Source organism: Triticum aestivum, chromosome 5B, assembly GCF_018294505.1.
Source record: "Triticum aestivum cultivar Chinese Spring chromosome 5B, IWGSC CS RefSeq v2.1, whole genome shotgun sequence".
Taxonomy (NCBI): domain Eukaryota; kingdom Viridiplantae; phylum Streptophyta; class Magnoliopsida; order Poales; family Poaceae; genus Triticum; species Triticum aestivum.
In genome coordinates, this window is record NC_057807.1 from 696597422 (window position 1) to 696612571 (window position 15150).

Sequence of the window (15150 nt, forward strand, 5' to 3'; positions counted from 1 at the left end):
GGCGGCGAGTTGGGGAGACATAGTCGCCGGTGAAAACGAGCCGACTCCGGTCATGGTGGGAGATGGCGGCATCTACGTTGTTACCTTGATGAAGGCATCGTTAAGCAACTATCGTCAACCTGCTTGTGCCGCTCCGGGAGAAATCCTAAGATCACCGGATCGGACGATGGCGGCGCTGTGGTGTCGTGCTCCCTCTTGGGGGCATAGTTTGTGGAGCGGCGCCGAATGGAAGAGGCGTGAGGTGGTTTGGCGTGCCTTTTCTCGCGTCGACGACGGCGGGTCTCGGCGGCGTGGAGCAGCGGGGTCTCAGCGCTGGACGTGGCGTGATGGCCTTGCGCAAGACGGTGGCGATGTCTGGCGCCATGGTGGCGTCGACAGCTGACCTGGCAAGGTCTTTGCGTCAGTACCTGCTCTGAAGATGGTTAGGTGGATGACGGCGGCGGTAGCCTCGGTGAGTGCATCGGACCGGTGTGTGACCCATTCTCGACATGTGGCTGGGATGGGGCATCCGGCATTAAATGTTAGGTTTTGGTGCGATTTTTGTTTGGTATTAGGCTTGGACATTCGGCACCCCTGCATCAAAGGGATGGGAGTAGCGACACGTGTCGCCTAGATGGTGGCTTCAGGCTTACTGATGTAATGCTTTTGTAAGGTCTCTGAGAATAATTAATAAAATGGTTGCGTGCATCGCCCAGATGCAAAGACCGGGGGTAATCCTCCTTTTCTAAAAATAAAAAATAAAAAAATAGCAAGGCAGTTCATTTGAATACAAATGTACACAAGTGAAAACATGAATTTTCCTTATACAAACTAACTTCAATACCAGATTCATAGATTGGCGGGTTTTTTAATGGGAAATGGTTGATGGTCATATACATGTGAAACTAATAATACTAGATTTAGTGCACTTGAAAATCTTAAGCAATATACTTATATTGGCTGTCCGTAGAAACATCCGGATTCTGAATAATGTAATTTAATTAGACTCTATGGTGAGAAGGCACTTGAAAAGAAACATTTGGATCTGGAATGATGTAATTTAACGGTGTGGTAAGAAGTCTGGTTTTGTTAGAAAAGGAGGTTGAAACCTTTGCCCAATTCATCATTGTGATACACTATCACTATCACGAAACCTTTTATCCCAAACAAGTTGGGGTAGGCTAGATATGAAACCCTTTCACAAGGACTTCCCAGGAGGTCACCCATCCTAGTACTACTCTCGCCCAAATGGGTTTCATACCAAAAAGACTGGCTAGTTTTTACGTTGGCTCGCTAAGCCTATCACAACCCTTAGATATGAAACCCTTTCACGAGGACTTCCTAGGAGGTCACCCATCCTAGTACTATTCTCGCTCAAATGGGTTTCACACCTATGGGACTGGCTAGTTTTTACGTTGGCTCGCCAAGCCTATCACAACCCTCCTCCTTTACCCGGGCTTGGGACCGGCTATGCCTAGAAGACATAGGCGGAGTTATCATTGTGATACAAACAGCCATTTTTTATTAAAGTTGATGCATGACAACGAGGTCAAAGTCATCAACAAATAGAGTATGTAACATGCACAACTATGGCATAACTATTACAGGATATGAATTTAAGAGCCAGACTTCTTTCGCAACATCTTTAAGAAGGGAAACACACCCTCAAGCCATCGTCATGTCCGTCTGAATCATAACATGGTTGAGAAGTCTGACAGGCGTAGGTTCCATTTGATATCTGCATCAGTTCATTTGATCGTCCTTGGGCTAAGTCGAATGTGATAGCCCTGCGGGAACATAACATCCGCGCTTCGGAATTCGTCAGTTCCTTTCATTTCTTCCCATCTGCAAAGGAAGTTAAAATTACATATTGGATATCAACAAGCAGTGTGCATGGTGCAATGAAAGCAACAATCTTTTGGGTGCGAAAAGCACACACCTATACTCCGTCACCAAAATATGGAGGGTAAGTGTTACAAACAGCTTGACAAAATCTGCCGCAGGACAAACCCTGATTCCTGCCCCAAATGGCAAGAAATTCTTCAGCATTGCACTGCGCTTTGACTCATCCTGTGTTTTCAGATTTGTCAAAAAAAATTATACACACAATACTATATTAGTTCCAACAGAATCTTTCAGGTAGAAAAATGGGAATAGAAATTGAAAGAATACAGCCATTTCAATGTCCTCACTAACCATCCACCTCCATGGGTTAAATTTGAGTGGATCTTCGAACAATTCTTCGTTCAAATGAACTGCCATGGGGTTGACTATGACCTGCCATCCGGCTGGAATTGTATAGCCTGCAGGAAGAACGAATCAACAGTTCAACACATTGCTAATTGCTATATAACTCTACTGCTTTGTTAGCTAACCAAACAGATTACTATAATTACAATAATGTTTCTGAGTGTTCACCGTTGACTTGTACACCCGTAAGAGTTTTCCTAAATACTCCAACTACGGCATTGCTTATTCGAATAATCTCATTGGTCACCTTCAGTCGAAAAGGAAAATCTTGTCAGAATAGAAACCTGTACCAGTGAAGAGTCCAGTTGTCATGCGTGCAGACTTAAACCTGAACTGAGGGAGTAGAGTACTACTGATGAATCCAGTTGTAATCAATGATTTTGATTTTTTTTTACCTGATTAGTGAATGTCAATGACTTGTACTCCTCCCAGCTGAGCCCGGAGCACCCACCCTTTCGATCCTTGAGCATAGTTCGGTTCTCCTTCTGTGAAAAGTGCAAGTTTTCAGGATGTTAATTCTTTTGCATGTTTTCAGGATCTCGCTACTTCTGCCGTTGGTCTACAAGCATTAGTATTGATAGTACGAGTACTATATACATACTCTCTCCGTTCCCTAATACTCCATCTGTTCTTAAATATAAGTCTTTTTTAGAGATTTCAATATAAACTACTCCTTCCGTCTCATAATATAAGAGCGTTTTTAACACTAGTGTAGTGTCAAAAACGCTCTTATATTACGAAACGGAGGGAGTACATACGAAGCAAAATGAGTGAATCTACACTTTAAAATATGTCTATATACATCTGTATGTAGTCCATAATGAAATCTCTAAAAAGACTTATATTTAGGAACAAAGGGAGTACAGGACTTTTAGCTATTATAAGATATTGACTAGATACATATTAAAATGAGTGAACATACATACTAAAATGTGTCTACATACATAGAATCAAAAAATATATATTAAGGAATGGAGGGAGAACCTCCAGGGACCGGAGAACGTCTGGGTTGTCATGGAGTGACTTGAATGCTACAGCGATTGTTCCTGATAGCGTGAAGACGCTGGAGAACAACAACATCGAGACCATATCAATAGCAAAATCCTCACTTATTAATGGCTCTTCACCCTGCAGTTCCTCGACAATTACGTCAAGGAGGTCGCCATGTTTCTTCCCTGGTGCACCTAACCTCTCTGCCAACGTATCCCGCACTGTCTTCTGCACATTTTTCCTGGCCTGCACGCGCAAGCATATCAGCTCTTAACTTTTTTTTCTTTTCGAAACGGATATTAGCTCTTAACTGAAGGCTACTAGTTGGGTCATTTTATACATGCTCCTGCATTATGGGATCATTTTAATACACGTTTCTCGGTGAAAAACTCAAAATATTTGAACCTGATTTTCATAACGAAGGGACACAGTGGTGTATATGACAGGCAAACTTCTATACTTGAGCTCTCTATTTTTGCGAATGAGAATGATATACGCCGGTTCTTGATCATGCAAACAAACAACAAGTTAATTTGTATACCTGCATGCATCGATAAAATGTTGTCCCAGGGAAATATATCGGGAAGGAGAACAGCCCTGAGAAAAGCGCATCGAACTTGTTCCTCAGTTTTCCCGACTTGGTGGAAGAATCGAAACCAAGGCACTTCCTCGTCACCAGCTCAAAGAGAATCTGCAGACACAGTACATATATATATATAGCATTTGTATACCTTCACCACACCATGCAGGAAACAGCAGGGAGTAGGAGAATGGCATCGAAACCAAGCACAAAGACGCTTACGTCGGGCGCATCGCCGCGCACGTCCACACTCGGCTTGGTCGCCCACGCGGCAAGGCGCTCCCTCACGGCGCCCTCCATCTCTGGGAGGAGCACTTCTTTGAGATTCTGGAGGCCGAACAGCGCGAAGGCGCATCTACGGACAAACTTGTGGATTGTGCCATGGGCGGCTTCGATGCTCTTCTCACCGAATATTTTGGTCACTGCCCAGGGGTACCCGATACTGAACAAGGTCTCCTCGTGCTGAAACACAAACCGATTGACCTCCGCGTCGGTGGAAATAACCGCAGGCTGCCCAAGCAAGCTTGTCTTGAATACCGGGCCGTACCTGCGCAAACAGTAACCAGAGGTGTTTTCTCACACGCTGAGCACTACTGTTACTGTGTGCTAGAACCAGATCTCGCACGTTTATTTGCAAAAGATAAAATGACAACAAATACTAGTACTGTACAACGTCTCCATTCATTCAAGAGGTACCTTTTCATCCTTTGTTTGTAGAAGTCTGGGATGTCCAGGGAAGAGCTTGCCTTGAGGAAGTCCAAGGTCTCACCAATAATAGGGAATCCCATGGAGCCAGGAGGAAGAACACCGTTGCAAACCGGGTTGATCCATTTGTATACCCAGTGTACTAGCCATCCAATCACAAGTGTAACTCCACACAGAGCTACGTATTGAGCAACAGAAATGTCCATCTCCAAGTGCATCTAGTAAGGAAATGAGGGGTGTAGTTGGTTGTGTGCGAATTGTCGAGGTCTTTACATGCTTATATATACAACTGTTATGATGATTCTTAGGTGTCTTTGGACTTCTATTTCTTTCAGCTAGCTGGCATCTATATATCCATACCCTACTTGGTTAGCACGGGGCAGATAAATTAAGTGGGGTACATAGAGTAACCACACCATGTGAAAGGTGATCTACTTAATTAACTGGAGTACAGGTAACCATATGTTAGGGATAGCCAAATCACATGATGCTGATAAATCACACCATGTGAAAGGTCAAAGGTGATCAATTAGTATCGGCAAGCATCTCTTAGGGATAGCCAAATCACATCTTCCTGATATTATTCTTGTATATGGTACGATTTGTATAGCTGTTACTGCCTTGATCCTAGGGATCTTGTTATTTAATTATTGTGCATGGTATGTAACCTACAAAGACTTCTACTCGGACCTTATTGGCTCTACAAAATCTACTGCTTGGCGCTTTAACATCCCGGACCTCTACCCGGACCACGCCCATTTTTTGCAACAAGAGATATATGATGCCTTTCTTCACATGAACCCGAACCCTAGCACTGGGCCTGGCGGATTTGGTCCTTGCTTCTACAGAAAATTTTCACTCCCTATGGTTATTATCTTCCCCTTCTTCTCCCGGGACGAACATGAGGCAAAGTCATTTTTCCGTGGGTCGAGGGGTTTGCAGAGTGGAACGACACTTACAGAAGCCGTGCGAGAAAGAAGAAGCAGGATGCTAACTGGCTTCAAAAGTTAGAATCAAAGAACGCGGATTGGAACGTGTTTTATTGCGGAATGAGGAGCAGCTAGACACAGTTAGCGAGCAATGGTGTCTCAACGGAAGGAGCAAGCAGATCTAGCATTGGGTAGTGTCGTACCATCTATTCCGACAAGCAGCATGGGTTCCACGGGGGTCTCGACCAACGATGCACTGCTGGCTTGCTACCCCGTGGATGATATTAAAAAGACGAAGGGTTGTGAGGTACACATGAAACTGAAGAACATATCCATGAAGGTGGCGGACAGCTTTGCTTTACCGAATAAGCCCGATGCAACCATCCATGGCAATCCAATTCCAGCTGGCTATGCTCGTGTTGGGGTGGATAAAGTTACATCGGGATATGACTCACTAGAGCTTGACTTTCCTAGAGGTCAAGGGGAGCAGACATTGGGAGAAGCCATACGTGCTCTCATTGTATGGAGAAAGGAATGCATCATCTTTCCAAACTCGGCGCCAAGGCCACCGACTCCTCCAAGCCCGTCGCGTCAGCCGACTCCACCCCACCTCAAGACGGAGCGCAGCGCGAGTCGGCCATATCGATCTCCACCACGCCAGCCGACTCCACCCCACCCCGAGACGGAGCTCAGTGCGAGTCCGCAATATCGATCTCTGCTGCGCCAGCGGACTCCAAAGCGGAAGAGAGCACCAAATAAGAAACCTAAGCCTCCTGCCAAAAAGAAGTTGGCTGATGAGATGACCGAGGAGGAAATCAGAGCCAAAGTGGATTCTGAAGTGAAGGCACATTTTGGACCGAAACCGCCCCCGCTGCCACAGGAGAAAATACCTCTGAAAATCGTACAACGCTTTCAGCATCGGCTAGAGCGACCCCCTGCGCCAAGGCCACTAGATGACTGTGAACACTCTATTGGCAAGTCATATCATGCAAAGAAACATCAGCAGTCAAGCCTTACAGGTAGTAATAAAAGCATGAAAATTGTTCCCCAGCTCGAAGAACAGGCAATGCAATTAATCCCCCCGCTCAAGGTGAGTACCGATAAGGCGGCAACCGACGCTTTTGCTAAAGAATTAGGTCTCAGTGTTGAGTAACTCCTAGGCATCGAGGATTGTCCCCATGGCTACAAAATTTGCAAGGGAGTATGTCCCCGGGAACCCTCTGGTCAGGCCTGAGCAGGTCCCGCTTTTATCAACACAAATATGCAAATTGCATGACTGGTACCTGAGAGAAGTAAAGATGGGGCGACAGATGCTCATGGTGAAAGTCCAGCAAGAGAAATATTCCATGCAAATGGGATATGAATTGAGTTTTCATAAATTATTCAGTTATTCAATCAAAACACACTCGACAAAACTATCGTAAGCTGCTATTGTTTGTAAGTGATTTCTTTCTGTAGTTTAAGTCTCTAGCTCAGCTCGTTCATTGCCTGTAATTATCCTTAGTATATTCTTTTGTGTACTATTATGCAGAATGAAGATTATTGGATGCAAAAGAAATGGAGTCTATGACATTGGGTTTATTGACCCAAATACCGTTAATGAAATGATGTTAAGAAACCACACCGAAGACTCAGAGAATAACTTGCTAATGTTTTTGAAGGAACTATATACCAGAACGGAAATACTCTTTCCTTACAACTTCAAGTGAGTGTTACTGTCTTGTACTACAAATTCTATTTTACTTACTCCATGTTAAGTTTAGATGATGAGTTATGCATGCCCGCTTATATAAATGTGTGCGCAGTAACCACTAGATCCTGTTAATCAATAGAATTGACGAGGGAACTATTGAAACAGTAGACTCACTGTAACGGCTCAAGACCGATGCGCTAGATGTCTTCCGGTTATTCACCGTCGTTGCCATGTCATTCGCTTGCGTGTTGCACTTTGCCATGTCATCATGTGCATTTTCTTCTGCATGTTTTCAAAACTTGCATCCGTCCATAGTTGGCGGCTCCTCCCCGTTCCTTCTATTGTCCGTTCTGAGTCCAACTACACCCGCACGCGCCCACAGCACCTTCGAAATGTTATTTTATAAGTGGGATAAAAATGTTGTTGGAATCGGTTGAAAGTTGGCGTGCGGTCTTGTTATAGGGTAGGTAGACCGCCTGCCAAATTTCGTCGCATTCGGAGTCCGTTTGATAGCCCAACTGTCAACCATAGCGGCACTGTTGCCGGTTAATTCGTCGGAAGTTTCGATCTCCAAAAACAGTCGTCGAGCGCCTCTCTCTCTCTTCTCTCCCGCAGCCCACGGCCTCTACACAGCCACTAAACCAGTCCACTAAGCCAGCCTAAACCCCCCTCCGACCAGTGTCGTTGGATCGTCATCAGAGGATCCGAAACCCCTCAAAACTCCCCTAACCCTAGCATCCCTACCTATAAAAGGACGGCCTAGCCCTCCTATTTTGGAAACCCTAGCCTTCCTCATTTTCCGCGCCAGGCAAACCCACTGCCACCACTTGTCTCCTCCTCCAGCCTCCCACCATCGCACCGGCTGCCAGGCCCATGCAAGGCCCGCCCAGCCCTGAACTAAGTTGCCGCTCGCCCGAGCTGCCCGAGCAGTCGCCCACTCCCACAGCGAGCCGCAGCACCCGAGCGCCCCACTCTCTCCTCGCGCCGGCGCCCGACCCTGCCGTCTCCGTGCCAAGCCCCACCGCCCGCACGAGTCCTCGCCGCGCCACGGGCGCCCGCTCGCCGCCTTAACCCGACCCCGTCGGCCTCACCCTCCTCCTCTCTGCCCGTAGACCTCCGTCGTCCATGGATCTCCGCCGGCCCGCCGCCAGTGGTCGTCGCCGCCACCGGGAACATGACTGTCCTGGCCGGATCCGACCGCCCTAACCTCCTTCTCGTCGGATCTGGCAGATCCTGGCCCTCCTCGTCGCATCTGAATCACCACTGCCTCGCCCTGCACCGTCGGGCCGCCGCCTCGGTCTCCCCTGCCGGCGACCTACCCCGAACCGGCCCTGAATCACCGGACCGGACGGTTCAGACGAACCGGCCCCGGTCCACCCGGTCCACGCCGACCGCCCCGCGAACCGCCGTCTAAACCACCTGGCTCCATCCCACGGGCCCTCTGGTGAGCTCACCCCCGCTAAGTCTTGCCCGTGCGCAAATTTGTTAAATTGTGCTCGCTCTATTTCCCGAAAACGACCAAGTCCCTGATTCCTATCATCATGTGTGCATGTTTGCGATGCCATAACTTTTTGCATGTTTTTCCGATTGGAGTGTATATTATGTCAAAATGTTGTACTCTCTGTGCTCTATATGATGGTGGTTGTTGCATTCATGATAGGGTTCATATTCTTGTCATAATCTTCGTTGCAAAAGTGCATGTTGTTGTTAACTGCTAATAGTTATAATTTGCCCTTTTGTTATTTTCATGTGATTTACTGCATACATCATACTAGCATCTTGTCAACATATGTTTGATGCATTTTTATGTCCTCTTTCTTGAAGTATTTATTTCATGCCATGATATGTCCTGATGTGAGTACCATGAGCTTGCTAAGTGGCTTACTCACTATTTGTTGTTTTCAGAGACTCGGTAAATTCTGTGGTCTAAAACTATTATATTATGATGCCATGTTTGCTTGATGCTACCATCCAATCTATGCATATTTTGGAGATGTTCGGTAATCGGGTTTTGAACACCATGTTATGCTCCATCCATCCATTCCCTTGTTTGCATCTATAGCCTAATGTAGCTTGTTCTTTTAATGCTCTCAAATTGCTTAAACTATAATTGTCAGTCTGTTAATAGCATGTTCCATTTTGTAAAGTTAATTGTAATTAATCTATGCATCTTATAAACTGTGCCCTTGGTTTAACTGGAAGTATGGCATGCCTACTACATGCTGATGACTGATAAGTCCATTTTGCATCATGCTTTTATATTGATATTTATTGCATTATGGGCTGTTATTACATGAAATATCACAATACTTATGCCTATTCTCTCTTATTTTACAAGGTTTACATGAAGAGGGAGAATGCCGGCATTTGGGATCCTGGGCTGGAAAAGGGGCAAATATTAGAGACCTATTCTGCACACCTCCAAAAGTCCTGAAACTCCATGAAAGTCATTTTTGGAGTTAATAAAAAATACTGGCAAAAGAATAAGCGTCAGGGGGCCCACACCCTGTCCACTAGGGTGGGGGCACCCCCCTGCCTCGTGGGCCCCCTAACAGCCCTCCGGTGGCCATCTTCTGCTATATGAAGTCTTTTACCCTGGAAAAATCATAAGCAAGCTTACAGGACGAGACTCCGCCGCCACGAGGCGGAACCTTGGCGGAACCAATCTAGGGCTCCAGCGGAGCTGTTCTACTGGGGAAACTTCCCTCCAGGAGTGGGAAATCATCACCATCGTCATCACCAACGATCCTCTCATCGGGAGGGGGTCATTCTCCATCAACATCTTCACCAGCACCATCTCCTCTCAAACCCTAGTTCATCTCTTGTATCCAATCTTTGTACCAAAACCTCAGATTGGTACCTGTGGGTTGCTAGTAGGGTTGATTACTCCTTGTAGTTGATGCTAGTTGGTTTATTTGGTAGAAGATCATATGTTCAGATCCTTAATTCATATTAATACCCCTCTGATTATATGAACTTGAATATGATTTGTGAGTAGTTACATTTGTTCTTGAGGACATGGGAGCAGTCTTGCTATAAGTAGTCATGTGAATTTGGTATTCGTTCGATATTTTGATGAGATGTATGTTGTCTCTCCTCTAGTGGTGTTATGTGAATGTTGACTACATGACACTTCACTATTATTTGGGCCTAGAGGAAGGCATTGGGAAGTAATAAGTAGATGATGGTTTGCTAGAGTGACAGAATCTTAAACCCTAGTTTATGCGTTGCTTCGTAAGAGGCTGATTTGGATCCACATGTTTCATGCTATGGTTAGGTTTACCTTAATACTTCTTTTGTAGTTGTGGATGCTTGCAATAGGGGTTAATCATAAGTGGGATGCTTGTCCAATAAAGGGCAGTACCCAAGCACTGGTCCACCCACATACCAAATTATCAAAGTAATAAACGTGAATCATATGAGCGTGATGAAAACTAGCTTCACGATAATTCCCATGTGTCCTCGGGAGCGCTTTTCTCATATAAGAACTTGTACAGGCTTGTCCTTTGCTACAAAAAGGATTGGGACATCTTGCTGCACCTTATTTACTTTCATTGCTTGTTACCCGTTACAAACTATCTTATCACAAAACTATCTGTTACCTACAATTTCAGTGCTTGCAGAGAATACCTTACTGAAAACCGCTTGTCATTTCCTTCTGCTCCTCGTTGGGTTCGACACTCTTACTTATCGAAAGGACTACGATAGATCCCCTACACTTATGGGTCATCAAGACTCTTTTTGGCGCTGTTGCCGGGGAGTGAAGCGCCTTTGGTAAGTGGAACTTGGTAAGGAAACATTTATATAGTGTGCTGAAATTTACTGTCACTTGTTACTATGGAAACTAATCCTTTGAGGGGCTTGTTCGAGGTATCTTCACCCCGACCAGTAGAGCAAAGAGTTGCTCCTCAACCTACTGAACCTACTGAAAATGTTTACTTTGAAATTCCTTCGGGTATGGTAGAGAAACTACTAGCTAATCCTTTTACAGGAGATGGAACATTACATCCCGACTTGCACCTAATCTATGTAGATGAAGTTTGTGGATTATTTAAGCTTGCAGGTATGCCTGAGGATGTTATTAAGAAGAAGGTTTTCCCTTTATCTTTGAAGGGAGATGCATTGAGTTGGTATAGGCTATGTGATGATATGGGATCCTGGGACTATAGACAATTGAAATTGGAATTTCACCAGAAGTTTTATCCTATGCATCTTGTTCATTATGATCGTAATTATATATATATAATTTTTGGCCTCACGAAGGATAAAGCATCACTCAAGCTTGGGGGAGGCTTATGTCAATGTTATATTCATGCCCCAATCATGAGCTCTCAAGAGAAATGATTATTCAAAAAATTTATGCTCGGCTTTCTCTCAACAATCGCACCATGCTCGATACTTCTTGTGTTGGGTCTTTTATGATGAAGACTATTGAATTCAAGTGGGATTTATTGGAAATAATTAAACGCAACTCTGAAGATTGGGATTCCGACGATGGTAAGGAGTCAAGTATGACACCTAAGTTGGATTGTGTTAAATCTTTTCTGGATACCAATGTCTTCCGTGAGTTCAGCACTAAATATGGACTTGACTCTGAGATAGTAGCTTCTTTGTGTGAATCATTTGCTACTCATGTTGATCTCCCTAAGGAGAAGTGGTTTAAATATAATCCTCCCACTGAAGTAAAAGTAGTTGCACCTATTACAGTTGAAGAAAAGACTATCACTTATAATGATCCTATTGTTCCTTTCACTTATACTGAGAAACCACATTTCCCTGTTAGGATAAAGGATCATGCTAAAGCTTCAACTGTGGTTCGTAAGAGTAATACTAGAACATACACACCACCTGAGAAAATTAAAGTTGAACCTAGTATTGCTATGGTTAAAGATCTCTTGGCTGATAATATTGATGGGCATGTTATTTATTTCTGTGATGAAGCTGCTAGAATTACTAGACCCGATGCTAAGAAACATAGACCTGTGGTAGGCATGCCTGTTATTTCTATTAAAATAGGAGACCATTGTTATCATGGCTTAGGTGATATGGGTGCTAGTGCCAGTGCAATAACTTATTCCTTACATGAAGAAATTATGCATGATATTGCACCTGCTGAGGTAGAAGAAATTGATGTTACAATTAAGCTTGCCAATAGAGATACTATTTCACCAATTGGGATTGTTAGAGATGTTGAATTCTTGTGTGGGAAAGTTAAATATCCTGCCAATTTTCTTGTTCTTGGTTCCCGACAAGATGACTTTTGTCCCATCATATTTGGTAGACCCTTCTTGAATACTGTTAATGCTAAGATTGATTGCAAAATATATGTTGTTACTATTGGTTTAGGGGATATGTCTCATGAGTTTAATTTTGCTAAGTTTCATAGACAACCCCATGATAAAGAATTGCCTAGTAAGGATAAAATTATTGGTCTTGCTTCTATTGCCGTGCCTCCTACTGATCCCTTAGAACAATATTTTCTAGACCATGAAAATGATATGTTTATGAATGAAAGAAGGGAGATAGATGAAGTATTCTTTAAACAGGGTCCTTTTTTGAAACACAACTTACCTGTTGAAATCCTAGGGGATCCTCCACCACCCAAGGGTGATCCCGTGTTTGAGCTTAAACCATTACCTGATACTCTTAAATATGCTTATCTCAATGAAAAGAAGATATATCCTATTATTATTAGTGCTAACCTTTCAGAGCAGGAAGAGGAAAGATTATTGAAAACTCTGAAGAAGCATCGTGCTGCTATTGGATATACTCTTGATGATCTTAAGGGCATTAGTCCCACTCTATGCCAACACAAAATAAAATTGGAAGAAGACGCCAAACCAGTTATTGATCACCAATGACGGTTAAATCCTAAGATGAAGGAAGTGGTAAGAAAGGAAATACTAAAGCTCCTAGAGGCAGGTATAATTTATCCCGTTGTTGATAGCCAATAGGTAAGTCATGTTCATTGTGTCCCTAAGAAGGGAGGTATTACTGTCGTTCCTAATGATAAAGATGAATTGATTCCGCAAAGAATTATTACAGGTTATAGGATGGTATTGATTTCCGCAAATTAAATAAAGCTACTAAAAAAGATCATTAACCTTTACCTTTTATTGATCAAATGCTAGAAATACTATCCAAACATACACATTTTTTCTTTCTAGATGGTTACTCTGGTTTCTCTCAAATACCTGTGTCAGCGGAGGATCAAGAAAAGACCACTTTTACTTGCCCTTTCGGTACTTTTGCTTATAGGCGTATGCATTTTGGTTCATGTAATGGACCTGCTACCTTTGAAAGATGCATGATGGCTATATTCTCTGACCTTTGTGAAAAGATTTATGAGGTATTCATGGATGATGTCTCCATTTATGGATCCTATTTTGATGATTGCTTGGGCAACCTTGAACGAGTTTTGCAGAGATGCGAAGATACTATTCTTGTTTTGAATTGGGAGAAGTGCCACTTTATGGTTAATGAAGGCATTGTCTTGGGGCATAAAAGTTTTGAAAGAGGTAATGAAGTTGATAAAGCTAAAGTTGATGTAATTGAAAAGATGTCATGTCCCAAGGACATCAAAGGTATAAGAAGTTTCCTTGGTCATGCCGGTTTTTTTAGGAGGTTCATTAAGGACTTTTCTAAAATTTCTAGGCCTCTGACTAATCTATTACAAAAGGATATTCCTTTTGTCTTCGATGATGATTGTGTAGAAGCATTTGAAATACTTAAGAAAGCTTTGATTTCTACACCTATTGTTCAGCCACCTGATTGGAATTTACCCTTTGAAATTATGTTGTGATGCTAGTGATTATGCTGTAGGTGTTGTTCTAGGACAAAGAGTTGATAAGAAATTAAATGTTATTCAATATGCTAGTAAAACTCTAGACACTGCCCAGAGAAATTATGCTTGTGATAAGTTCAGACCTTATATTGTTGATTCTAAAATAACTATTCACACTGATCATGCTGCTATTAAATATCTTATGGAAAATAAAGATGCTAAACCTAGACTTATTAGATGGGTTCTCTTGCTACAAGAATTTGATTTACATACTATTGATAGAAAGGGAGCTAAGAACCCCGTTGCAGACAACTTTTCTTGGTTAGAGAATGTTCTTGATGATCCACTACCTATTGATGATAGCTTTCCCGATGAACAATTAGCTGTCATAAATGCTTCTCGTACTGCTCCTTGGTATGCTGATTATGCTAATTACATTGTTGCTAAATTCATACCACCTAGTTTTACATACCAACAAAAGAAAAAGTTTTTCTATGATTTAAGACATTACTTCTAGGATGACCCAGACCTTTATAAAGAAGGAGTAGATGGTGTTATTAGACGTTGTGTACCTGAGCATGAATAGGAACAGATCCTACGCAAGTGTCACTCCGAGGCATATGGAGGACACCACGCTGGAGATAGAATTGCGCATAAGGTATTGCAATCCGGTTTTTATTGGCCTACTCTCTTCAAAGATGCCCGTAAGTTTGTTTTGTCTTGTGATGAATGTCAAAGAATTGGTAATATTAGTAGACATCAAGAAATTCCTATGAACTATTCTCTTGTTATTGATCCATTTGATGTTTGGGGCTTTGATTATATGGGACCTTTTCCTGCCTCTAATGGGTATACACATATTTTAGTTGTTGTTGATGTTGGAGATCGTTGCAGACAATAAAAAATTTCTACGCATCACCAAGATCAATCTATGGAGTCATCTAGAAATGAGAGAGAGATGAGTGCATCTACATACCCTTGTAGATCGCGAGCGGAAGCGTTTAAGAGAACGGGGTTAATGGAGTCGTACTTGTCGTGATCCAAATCACCGAAGATCCTAGTGCCGAACAGACGGCACCTCCGCGTTCAACACACGTACGGAGCAAAGACGTCTCCCACACCTTGATCCAGCAAGGAGGAGGGAGAGGTTGAGGAAGAAAGCTCCAGCAGCAGCACGACGGCATGGTGGTGATGGAGAGGCAGCACTCCGGCAGGGCTTCGCCAAGCTTCTGCGGAGGAG

General features: G+C 43.4%; 1 protein-coding gene across 1 annotated transcript; it reads right to left on the reverse strand.

The window, feature by feature from the left end:
• Positions 1 to 1478: 1478 nt before the first annotated feature.
• Positions 1479 to 4759, reverse strand: LOC123117763 (cytochrome P450 87A3). Its single transcript, XM_044538449.1, has 9 exons — positions 4496 to 4759; positions 4022 to 4346; positions 3761 to 3910; positions 3214 to 3465; positions 2625 to 2714; positions 2398 to 2476; positions 2176 to 2282; positions 1919 to 2049; positions 1479 to 1824 (listed from the first exon to the last, which is right to left on the reverse strand). Exons 1-9 carry the CDS (start codon positions 4720 to 4722, stop codon positions 1728 to 1730), a joined length of 1458 nt encoding a protein of 485 aa, XP_044394384.1. The 5' UTR covers positions 4723 to 4759; the 3' UTR covers positions 1479 to 1727.
• Positions 4760 to 15150: the final 10391 nt, after the last annotated feature.